This window comes from Electrona antarctica, assembly GCF_951216825.1.
Source record: "Electrona antarctica genome assembly, contig: scaffold_93, whole genome shotgun sequence".
NCBI classification, from domain to species: Eukaryota; Metazoa; Chordata; class Actinopteri; order Myctophiformes; family Myctophidae; genus Electrona; species Electrona antarctica.
The window spans coordinates 30,001-42,500 of NW_027638165.1; the positions used below are offsets into that span (position 1 = coordinate 30,001).

At 50.1% G+C, this 12,500-nt stretch overlaps 1 protein-coding gene across 1 annotated transcript in view; it reads right to left on the reverse strand.

Annotated features, from left to right (window-relative positions):
* Window positions 1-5,940, reverse strand: part of sqor (sulfide quinone oxidoreductase) — a gene marked incomplete at its 5' end in the record, with an annotated part of 24,350 nt that extends 18,410 nt beyond the window's left edge. The window contains 4 exons of the mRNA XM_079531227.1: window positions 3,371-3,565; window positions 3,938-3,991; window positions 4,745-4,915; window positions 5,740-5,940. Coding sequence (XP_079387353.1) covers window positions 3,371-3,565; window positions 3,938-3,991; window positions 4,745-4,915; window positions 5,740-5,940 — 621 coding nt within the window. The remainder of the gene's footprint in view (window positions 1-3,370; window positions 3,566-3,937; window positions 3,992-4,744; window positions 4,916-5,739) is intronic.
* Between the last annotated feature and the right edge of the window lie 6,560 nt (window positions 5,941-12,500).

The following is a 12,500-nucleotide window of genomic DNA, read 5'->3' on the forward strand; positions in this document are numbered from 1 at the left end:
TGCAGTACTTCCGCCAGTTTGTGTCCAAAGACATGATTGACTCTCTCACAACGAACACAAACATTTACAGCCTTCAAACAAAAGGAACATCAGTCAACACAAGTCCAAAAGAAATTGAGCAAATGTTGGGGATGTATCTGAGAATGGGCATTTCTCAAATGAATGGATGCCGGATGTACTGGGAAGCAGACACACGAAACGCGGCTGTAGCTGATGTGATGCCACGCAACCGATTTCAGTCTTTGTTGACCTCGTTACATCTGGTTGACAACTTGACCGTGCCAGAGAAGGACAAGAAGGACAAACTCTGGAAACTCCGACCATGGCTGGATTTGTTCAGAGAGAAGTGCCTACAGGTGGTTCCAGAAGAGCACAACTCTGTGGATGAGATGATGATTCCATTCAAGGGAAGATTCAGTTCCATCAAGCAGTACATGAGAGGCAAGCCACACCCCTGGGGCTTCAAAGTGTGGGTCAGAACAGGGATCAGTGGCGTCATCTGTGACTTTGACGTTATTGATCTCACTGATATACAGAGCCGGACTTACCGTTGGGCTAGGGTGGGCTGAAGCCCGGGGGCCCCCGACTAGGGGGGCCCCAAAAAAAAAAAAAAAAAAAAATATTTTTTTTTTTTTTTTTTTTTTAATTATAAAATTGTAAAGTGAAATCCAATTCAAGTGAAATGTGTGTATTGTTATTGTATTTAGTTGTATTATGGTTAAACCATTGAGAGCTTCTGCCTGCCTGCCTCTCTTTTTAGGGGCCTGGGTACCCCAAAATGAAAACAAAATAGCCCAAATTTTTTTCGGCCTCGCGGCTGCGCCGCTCGGCCAAATCGCGGGACGCGCGACTTCGCCGCGCGCCCCAAGGGGGGCCCTCAAATTTGCTCCAGCCCGGGGGCCCTCAGCAAGGTAAATCCGGCTCTGCTGATATAGCCCACAGGGCGTTCACCAATATGTACAAATAAGACTGACAAGCTGAGTTGTCAGTAGCTGGATTTGAACACACAACCTTGCGGTCCAAGGGCAAGAGCTCGACTGACTGAGCTACACGGAGACAATCAGTTACTCCATTGTTAACAGGAAAATCATTCAGTGTTAGTTCAGCATAAGTACTCAAACTTTAGTGTGTGTGTGTGTGTGTGCGTGCGCGCGCAGTTTTCATTGGCTCATAAAAACTTCATTTTTTCACTTAGAAAAAATGTGCTACGATTATTTGTCCGTATAGGTCCAAAGTTCACGTGTAGAAGTTTTCGTGCATTTTGAGCAAAGATTCTGGGAGGAGTTACATTTGAACTGTTTTTCATATAATTCAAAATGGCGGGTGATATAAAGGTCAGAGGTCAAAAGTCAGAACACGAAAGTTGTTCGGCATGAGGAGACACATATGTGTATCAAAGTGTCATTGCCAACGGTCAAACGGTTCATGAGCTATGCACGTTCAAAGTTAGCATTTTCAATTGAGCGCTATAGCGCCACCATTTGGCCAATCGTCTTGGGCTTCGCATATTCACCGTTTGGCATGGCCCTCTACCAGATTACCGCGTTTCGCGAAAACCGACTGCACCATTCAGTCAGAACAGCTATTTTTGGCGGAAGAAGAAGAAGGAGAAGAAGGAGAAGAAAAATAAACACAAAAACAATAAGTGACCAAGAAGTCACTGCGTGACTTCTTGGTCCCTAATAATAAACAACACGATGTTGGCCTGGGTCCTACGGCCTGTCTGTTTAATAATAATAATAACATGAATGGGTCCTACGGCCTGTCTGTTTAATAATAATAATAACATGAATGGGTCCTACGGCCTGTCTGTTTAATAATAATAATAACATGAATGGGTCCTACGGCCTGTCTGTTTAATAATAATCATAATAATAAACAACACGATGTTGGCCTGGGCCCTACAACCTGTCTGTAAATACAACAATAACATTAATAATAATAACCAACTTGCGTTTTGCACTGAGTCCTAGAGCTCTCTGCTGTCTGTCTGGGTACGACTGCTGCTCTGAGTCCTAGAGCTCTGTCTGGGTACGACTGCTGCTCTGAGTCCTAGAACTCTCTGCTGTCTGTCTGGGTACGACTGCTGCTCTGAGTCCTAGAGCTGTCTGCTGTCTAGGTACGACTGCTGCTCTGAGTCCTAGAGCTCTGTCTGGGTACGACTGCTGCTCTGAGTCCTAGAGCTCTGTCTGGGTACGACTGCTGCTCTGAGTCCTAGAGCTGTCTGCTGTCTAGGTACGACTGCTGCTCTGAGTCCTAGAGCTCTGTCTGGGTACGACTGCTGCTCTGAGTCCTAGAGCTATCTGCTGTCTGGGTACGACTGCTGCTCTGAGTCCTAGAGCTCTGTCTGGGTACGACTGCTGCTCTGAGTCCTAGAGCTATCTGCTGTCTGGGTACGACTGCTGCTCTGAGTCCTAGAGCTCTGTCTGGGTACGACTGCTGCTCTGAGTCCTAGAGCTCTCTGCTGTCTGTCTGGGTATGACTGCTGCTCTGAGTCCTAGAGCTCTGTCTGGGTACGACTGCTGCTCTCAGTCCTAGAGCTATCTGCTGTCTGGGTACGACTGCTGCTCTGAGTCCTAGAGCTGTCTGCTGTCTAGGTACGACTGCTGCTCTGAGTCCTAGAGCTCTGTCTGGGTACGACTGCTGCTCTGAGTCCTAGAGCTATCTGCTGTCTGGGTACGACTGCTGCTCTGAGTCCTAGAGCTCTGTCTGGGTACGACTGCTGCTCTGAGTCCTAGAGCTATCCGCTGTCTGTCTGGGTACGACTGCTGCTCTAAGTCCTAGTCCTAAATACCTTTCTCAGGAAGACGTCCGTGAGGTTAAGGTTAGTGTTTAGGGTTTAGGGTTTAGAGGTAAAGACCTTTCTGAGGAAGACGTCCGTGAGGTTAAGGTTAGTGTTTAGGGTTTAGGGTTTAGAGGTAAAGACCTTTCTGAGGAAGACGTCCGTGAGGTTAAGGTTAGTGGTTAGGGTTTAGGGTTTAGAGGTAAAGACCTTTCTGAGGAAGACGTCCGTGAGGTTAAGGTTAGTGGTTAGGGTTTAGGGTTTAGAGGTAAAGACCTTTCTCAGGAAGACGTCCGTGAGGTTAAGGTTAGTGGTTAGGGTTTAGGGTTTAGAGGTAAAGACCTTTCTGAGGAAGACGTCCGTGAGGTTAAGGTTAGTGTTTAGGGTTTAGGGTTTAGAGGTAAAGACCTTTCTGAGGAAGACGTCCGTGAGGTTAAGGTTAAGATTTGGTTAGAGGTAAATAAAGACCTTTCTCAGGAAGGCGTCTGTGAGGTTAAGGTTAAGATTTGGTTAGAGGTAAATAAAGACCTTTCTCAGGAAGACGTCCGTGAGGTTAAGGTTAAGATTTGGTTAGAGGTAAATAAAGACCTTTCTCAGGAAGGCGTCTGTGAGGTAGGCGATCTTCTGCGGCGCTCCAGCACATTTGACGGGCGTGTTGGGGAAGGAGAAGACGGCGTTTCCTTCCCTGAAATCCTGCAGAGCTCTCCACGTCTTCTCCACCGTCTGGACCGAGTAGTTGGAGCCGATCTTTGGATGTTCAAACGCCTCGGGAAGACCTTTGATCTGTTATAACATTATAACAACATTATAGCAACATAACATTATAATGATGTTCAAACGCCTCGGGAAGACCTTTGATCTGTTATAACATTATAATATATAACCTTAACATTAGGTTAACATTATAACAACATTATAACAACATTATAACATAACGTATATAACCTTAACGCCCAGCGCTCAAGACGGAGATTGATCAAAACGACGGAGATTATTGATATCAAAACCGATCGCTCGTCTGTTGCGCAACATCCAATGTTATTTTCCGGTCCGTCGCTAAATGTGCGCCGCTGCTATAAATCGCTGGGCGCTATGATTTAATGGATTAAATAACCGGGCGTTTGGGGTGTTAACATTTTAACATTATAACCTTACCTTCTCATAATGCAGCTGCAGACCCAGAGCTACTATCAGATACTCATATGAAATCTGTTGGAAGAGTTTCATATTAGTTATCTATTACAGCACCTTTAAATAGATCGATCAATGACTCCATGATGCCACCAGATATTTTGATAGTGTTTATGATGACAGTTTAATGGTTTTAATAACTGGTGACAGTAAACATGAATTAATGGTTTTAAGAACAGCTGATGAGAGTAAACATGAATTAATGGTTTTATAAGAACAGCTGATGAGAGTAAACATGAATGAATGGTTTTAAGAACAGCTGATGAGAGTAAACATGAATTAATGGTTTTAAGAACAGCTGATGAGAGTAAACATTAATTAATGGTTTTAAGAACAGCTGTAAACATGAATTAATGGTTTTAAGAACAGCTGATGAGAGTAAACATGAATGAATGGTTTTAAGAACAGCTGATGAGAGTAAACATGAATTAATGGTTTTAAGAACAGCTGATGAGAGTAAACATGAATTAATGGTTTTAAGAACAGCTGATGAGAGTAAACATTAATTAATGGTTTTAAGAACAGCTGTAAACATGAATTAATGGTTTTAAGAACAGCTGATGAGAGTAAACATGAATTAATGGTTTTAAGAACAGCTGATGAGAGTAAACATGAATTAATGGTTTTAAGAACAGCTGATGAGAGTAAACATGAATTAATGGTTTTAAGAACAGCTGATGACAATAAACATGAATTAATGGTTTTAAGAACAGCTGATGAGAGTAAACATGAATTAATGGTTTTAAGAACAGCTGATGACAGTAAACTTACTTCCATTCCGTCGTTTGTTCGGACTGTGTTCTTTTGGGGGTTAATTTCCTCCACTCTGGATTTGATCCACTTCACTCCAGACGGGACGACGCTGGCAGTGGAGCGACCGGAAGAACTCACAGTCTTAGCACCGGCGCCCACTAGTGTCCAAATGGGCTGGTAGTAGTGCATCTATAAGGTAAAATAAATATGTCCATATATGGGCATCTATAAGGTCTAATAATAAAATAAATAACAACTAGTACCACAGCCAATGTTAAACTTACTTCACTGGACTCCACCACATCCAATGTTAAACTTACTTCGCTGGACTCCACCACAGCAAATGTTAAACTAATGTTAAACTTACTTCGCTGGGCTCCACCACAGCCAATGTTAAACTAATGTTAAACTTACTTCGCTGGACTCCACCACAGCCAATGTTAAACTTACTTCACTGGACTCCACCACAGCCAATGTTAAACTTACTTCCCTGTACTCCACCACAGCCAATGTTAAACTTACTTCGCTGGACTCCACCACAGCCAATGTTAAACTTACTTCGCTGGACTCCACCACATCCAATGTTAAACTTACTTCGCTGGACTCCACCACAGCCAATGTTGAACTAATGTTGAACTTACTTCGCTGGACTCCACCACAGCCAATGTTAAACTAATGTTAAACTTACTTCACTGGGCTCCACCACAGCCAATGTTAAACTTACTTCGCTGGACTCCACCACAGCCAATGTTAAACTTACTTCGCTGGACTTACTCCACCACAGCCAATGTTAAACTTACTTCGCTGGACTCCACCACAGCCAATGTTAAACTAATGTTAAACTTACTTCGCTGGGCTCCACCACAGCCAATGTTAAACTAATGTTAAACTTACTTCGCTGGACTCCACCACAGCCAATGTTAAACTTACTTCGCTGGACTCCACCACAGCCAATATTAAACTAATGTTAAACTTACTTCGCTGGACTCCACCACAGCCAATGTTAAACTTACTTCGCTGGGCTCCACCACCGCCACATGCTCCGCTCCCAGCCTCCTCTTCATTCTGGAGCTCATGGTGATTCCTCCACTTCCTCCTCCCAGAACCAAACATCTGTAATGTTCTGAAGGCCTCGTGCAGACCGACCTGCTGTTGCAGACCGACCTGCTGCTGCAGACCGACCCCAGGTGTCTCAAACGGTTCAACGCAGCCATTCTGTACTGAGACATGGAGAAGAAGAATGTATTAGTTATTGATTCACACAATAAAAACAGTAGCCTACATAATGAAAACCCAAGTAGAGCTTATAGAGGGTATGCGCGTGACATCATCATCATACCAGGAAGTTATGCAGGAACTACTGAGTGGCAAAACACTACTTTCTGGCCTTGACAGCCCAATGAGTCCATACATCCACACAGAAAAGTCCTGTGTGATTGCATTAAACAACGTTAAATAATGTTAAACTCACTTTGCCACTCACATTATGCATGCGCATACCCTCTATACAAGGCTACAAGGTTCATTCTCACCTAAAATAATAAACAAGTATAGTAAGTAGTAAACTATTCTTCTATTCTTCCACCTCCCGGAGGAGACAACATCCACACCCAGGACATTAAGAAACCTGGTGCCACAGGGCTCTGTCCTCTCACCACATAAACGGGGTGCCACAGGGCTCTGTCCTCTCACCACATAAACGGGGTGCCACAGGGCTCTGTCCTCTCACCACTGCTGTTCTGTTCAACATTTACATCTGTCACCTCCCGGAGACAACATGCTGCGTCCACCAACATGGTCAGCAGTGGAAGAGGGTCTCAACCTGGACACGAGCACCTTGAAGAGGGTCTCAACCTGGACACGAGCACCTTGAAGAGGGTCTCAACCTGGACACGAGCACCTTGAAGAGGGTCTCAACCTGGACACGAGCACCTTGAAGAGGGTCTCAACCTGGACACGAGCACCTTGAAGAGGGTCTCAACCTGGACACGAGCACCTTGAAGAGGGTCTCAACCTGGACACGAGCACCTTGAAGAGGGTCTCAACCTGGACACGAGCACCTTGAAGAGGGTCTCAACCTGGTCACGAGCACCTTGAAGAGGGTCTCAACCTGGACACGAGCACCTTGAAGAGGGTCTCAACCTGGACACGAGCACCTTGAAGAGGGTCTCAACCTGGTCCGTCGACAACAAGCGTCTAGACTAGAGTACCAACTAGCCCCCATGTAGCAGGCAGTGAGGCCTGGCAGACAGACAGACAGACAGGTATATGAAGGAGTGGGGCCTGGCAGACAGACAGGCAGACAGACAGGCAGGTCTATGAAGGAGTGAGGCCTGGCAGACAGACAGGCAGGCAGACAGACAGGTATATCCCACCCTCTCACAGTGAAGAGTGCCGGTCGTCCTGGGTCCCCCTTGCCACCGGATCCCACCCTCTCACAGTGAAGAGTGCCGGTCGTCCTGGGTCCCCCTTGCCACCGGATCCCACCCTCTCACAGTGAAGAGTGCCGGTCGTCCTGGGTCCCCCTTGCCACCGGATCCCACCCTCTCACAGTGAAGAGTGCCGGTCGTCCTGGGTCCCCCTTGCCACCGGATCCCCCTTGCCACCGGATCCCACCCTCTCACAGTGAAGAGTGCCAGTCGTCCTGGGTCCCCCTTGCCACCGGATCCCACCCTCTCACAGTGAAGAGTGCCGGTCGTCCTGGAACCCCTTGCCACCGGATCCCACCCTCTCACAGTGAAGAGTGCCGGTCGTCCTGGGTCCCCCTTGCCACCGGATCCCACCCTCTCAGAGTGCCGGTCGTCCTGGGTCCCCCTTGCCACCGGATCCCACCCTCTCACAGTGAAGAGTGCCGGTCGTCCTGGGTCCCCCTTGCCACCGGATCCCACCCTCTCAGAGTGCCAGTCGTCCTGGGTCCCCCTTGCCACCGGATCCCACCCTCTCACAGTGAAGAGTGCCGGTCGTCCTGGGTCCCCCTTGCCACCGGATCCCACCCTCTCACAGTGAAGTAGTGCTGCTAGGACCCCCAGCAGCACCCTAAATAACCTCTATGCGCAGGTATCCATCTCTACCTCGGTGAGACCAGTAAGCATGTGTGTGTGTGTGTGTGTGTGTGTGTGTGTGTGTGTGTGTGTGTGTGTGTGTGTGTGTGTGTGTGTGTGTGTGTGTGTGTGTGTGTGTGTGTGAGTGAGCACGCACACACGCACACACAGCATAATGAGATTATTATAGATTATATTATAGACTATATATTATTTCATTGAGTGATGTTGGCTGCTGAGTCTCAGAACATACAGCATCTATTACTGTAATTCCTCAAACTCAAAGGTTATATTTACTTACGTTGTGGTGTTATAATATTAAGGTTATATATAATAAGGTTATATTTACTTACGTTGTGGTGTTATAATAAGGAGACTATATTGACTTAAGATACTCCCACTGATTACTGGAATAACTTGTAAGAATTTACTGGAAGAACAATATTGACTTAAGATACTTAAGAACTTGTGAGCAAACTGTACGGTAGCTTTTCCTCGTAAAGCCAATTGATTGATTATTGAGTAGTTTATCAGACAGAAATGTAAAAAAACAGCAACAGATGAAAAATAATAATAACATAGGCCTACTGTAGATTATAAACAGCTGTTAATTCTTCTTTGAATATTTTATTAGACAAAAGAAAAACAGCACAATGTACAGTCAGGCATGTTGGTCCAAAGGGATTTCAGAAGGAAGACCTTGTGGTCTTGTTTCCATTCTGCTGTCCTGCTGACCGGTGACATTAGGCCTGTTTTAAAGGAGGCCAGTGATTTGCTTGTTTTAAGGGAAGGGGGCGGGGCATTCCACACCTGAATAGCAGTGCTGCGGAAGGTGAATTTACCCATATTTGTTTTGTAAATTGGCAGCACCAGATCATTGTTGGTGCACCACTACCTCTAGTTCTGTGGCTGTGGGTGTCGCTCACTCTTTATTAAAGTAATCAGTCAAGTAAATGGGCATGGAGGGAATGGAGGGCACTGAGGGCATGGAGGGCATGGAGGGCACTGAGGGCATGGAGGGCACTGAGGGCATGGAGGGCACTGAGGGCATGGAGGGCATGGAGGGCACTGCGGGCATGGAGGGCACTGAGGGCATGGAGGGCACTGAGGGCACTGAGGGCATGGAGGGCACTGAGGGCATGGAGGGCATGGAGGGCACTGAGGGCATGGAGGGCACTGAGGTCATGGAGGGCACTGAGGGCACTGAGGGCATGGAGGGCACTGAGGGCACTGAGGGCATGGAGGGCACTGAGGGCATGGAGGGCACTGAGGGCACTGAGGGCATGGAGGGCATGGAGGGCACTGAGGGCATGGAGGGCATGGAGGGCACCGAGGGCACTGAGGGCATGGAGGGCACTGAGGGCATGGAGGGCATGGAGGGCACTGAGGGCATGGAGGGCACTGAGGGCATGGAGGGCACCGAGGGCATGGAGGGCACTGAGGTCATGGAGGGCACTGAGGTCATGGAGGGCACTGAGGTCATGGAGGGCACGGAGGGCACTGAGGACATTGAGGGCACTGAGGTCATGGAGGGCATGGAGGGCACTGAGGGCATGGAGGGCACTGAGGTCATGGAGGGCACTGAGGGCATGGAGGGCACTGAGGGCATGGAGGGCACTGAGGGCATGGAGGGCACTGAGGTCATGGAGGGCACTGAGGGCATGGAGGGCACTGAGGTCATGGAGGGCACTGAGGGCATGGAGGGCACTGAGGTCATGGAGGGCACTGAGGGCATGGAGGGCACTGAGGTCATGGAGGGCACTGAGGGCATGGAGGGCACTGAGGTCATGGAGGGCACTGAGGGCATGGAGGGCACTGAGGGCATGGAGGGCATGGAGGGCACTGAGGGCACTGAGGTCATGGAGGGCATGGAGGGCACTGAGGGCATGGAGGGCACTGAGGTCATGTAGGGCACTGAGGGCATGGAGGGCACTGAGGGCATGGAGGGCATGGAGGGCAGAGCTGCATGTACAATTTTGAATGTCAGACCCATTTTCAATTGTTTGACCCTGTCTTCTACCCGGAGCCAGCCAATGATATCCAGATGCTCTGCATATCTAGGTGGGGCATTGGTCTCAGGCCGAGAAGAAGTCGAATTAGTTTGTTTTGGGGGATTTGAAGCTTATTCTTCTGTGCCTTTGAGATGTTAGAGAACCAGGATTAAAGCATAGTCAAAGATGGGCAGTATGAGTCACTGCTCCACCTGAGAGCCCTTTTGTTAACAAAAGAGGAAATTCTGCCCATGAATCTTGTCCTTTGATTTACTCTTTTGATCGCCCTTGTTGCCATGCTTTCACCTCACATGCTTATTGTCCAGGAAGGAGAGCCTCTTCAACCTGCTTTTTGTCTTGATCAACTAACCATGAAACCTGATAATAATATTCACATAGAATGCATTCACATAGTTATTCTATTTATAGTGACTCATAGGAATAGACTATGTGACAACCAGGTATAGTCTCGTGACCACCGGAGAGACGGGTGACAGCCGGAATGTAGACGGCACCCGGGTGAGCAGTATGGGTTAGCGCCCCAGCCTGTGTCCTCCATGAGGAGGTGAGCAGTATGGGTTAGCGCCCCGGCCTGTGTCCTCCGTGAGGAGGTGAGCAGTGTGGGTTAGCGCCCCGGCCTGTGTCCTCCGTGAGGAGGGGAGCAGTATGGGTTAGCGCCCCAGCCTGTGTCCTCCATGAGGAGGTGAGTAGTATGGGTTAGCGCCCCAGCCTGTGTCCTCCATGAGGAGGTGAGTAGTATGGGTTAGCGCCCCAGCCTGTGTCCTCCGTGAGGAGGTGAGTAGTATGGGTTAGCGCCCCAGCCTGTGTCCTCCATGAGGAGGTGAGCAGTATGGGTTAGTGTCCCAGCCTGTGTCCTCCATGAGGAGGTGAGCAGTATGGGTTAGCGCCCCAGCCTGTGTCCTCCATGAGGAGGTGAGCAGTATGGGTTAGCGCCCCAGCCTGTGTCCTCCATGAGGAGGTGAGCAGTATGGGTTAGCGCCCCAGCCTGTGTCCTCCATGAGGAGGTGAGTAGTATGGGTTAGCGCCCCGGCCTGTGTCCTCCATGAGGAGGTGAGCAGTATGGGTTAGTGTCCCAGCCTGTGTCCTCCATGAGGAGGTGAGCAGTATGGGTTAGCGCCCCAGCCTGTGTCCTCCATGAGGAGGTGAGCAGTATGGGTTAGTGTCCCAGCCTGTGTCCTCCATGAGGAGGTGAGCAGTATGGGTTAGTGTCCCAGCCTGTGTCCTCCATGAGGAGGTGAGCAGTATGGGTTAGTGTCCCAGCCTGTGTCCTCCATGAGGAGGTGAGCAGTGTGGGTTAGCGCCCCAGCCTGTGTCCTCCATGAGGAGGTGAGTACTAGTATGGGTTAGCGCCCCAGCCTGTGTCCTCCATGAGGAGGTGAGCAGTATGGGTTAGCGCCCCAGCCTGTGTCCTCCAGGGTGAGCAGTATGGGTTAGTGTCCCAGCCTGTGTCCTCCGTGAGGAGGTGAGCAGTGTGGGTTAACGCCCCAGCCTGTGTCCTCCATGAGGAGGTGAGCAGTATGGGTTAGCGCCCCGGCCTGTGTCCTCCGTGAGGAGGTGAGCAGTGTGGGTTAACGCCCCAGCCTGTGTCCTCCATGAGGAGGTGAGCAGTATGGGTTAGCGCCCCAGCCTGTGTCCTCCATGAGGAGGTGAGCAGTGTGGGTTAGCGCCCCAGCCTGTGTCCTCCATGAGGAGGTGAGCAGTGTGGGTTAGCGCCCCAGCCTGTGTCCTCCATGAGGAGCTGAGCAGTGTGGGTTAGCGCCCCAGCCTGTGTCCTCCATGAGGAGCTGAGCAGTGTGGGTTAGTGCCCCAGCCTGTGTCCTCCAGGGTGAGCAGTGTGGGTTAGTGCCCCAGCCTGTGTCCTCCATGAGGAGGTGAGCAGTGTGGGTTAGTGCCCCAGCCTGTGTCCTCCAGGGTGAGCAGTGTGGGTTAGTGCCCCAGCCTGTGTCCTCCATGAGGAGGTGAGCAGTGTGGGTTAGCGCCCCAGCCTGTGTCCTCCATGAGGAGGTGAGCAGTGTGGGTTAGCGCCCCAGCCTGTGTCCTCCATGAGGAGGTGAGCAGTATGGGTTAGCGCCCCAGCCTGTGTCCTCCGTGAGGAGGTGAGCAGTATGGGTTAGCGCCCCAGCCTGTGTCCTCCATGAGGAGGTGAGCAGTGTGGGTTAGCGCCCCAGCCTGTGTCCTCCATGAGGAGGTGAGCAGTATGGGTTAGCGCCCCAGCCTGTGTCCTCCATGAGGAGGTGAGTAGTATGGGTTAGCGCCCCAGCCTGTGTCCTCCATGAGGAGGTGAGCAGTATGGGTTAGCGCCCCAGCCTGTGTCCTCCAGGGTGAGCAGTGTGGGTTAGTGCCCCAGCCTGTGTCCTCCATGAGGAGGTGAGCAGTGTGGGTTAGCGCCCCAGCCTGTGTCCTCCATGAGGAGGTGAGCAGTATGGGTTAGCGCCCCAGCCTGTGTCCTCCATGAGGAGGTGAGTAGTATGGGTTAGCGCCCCAGCCTGTGTCCTCCATGAGGAGGTGAGCAGTATGGGTTAGCGCCCCAGCCTGTGTCCTCCAGGGTGAGCAGTGTGGGTTAGTGCCCCAGCCTGTGTCCTCCATGAGGAGGTGAGCAGTATGGGTTAGCGCCCCAGCCTGTGTCCTCCATGAGGAGGTGAGCAGTATGGGTTAGCGCCCCAGCCTGTGTCCTCCATGAGGAGGTGAGTAGTATGGGTTAGCGCCCCAGCCTGTGTCCTC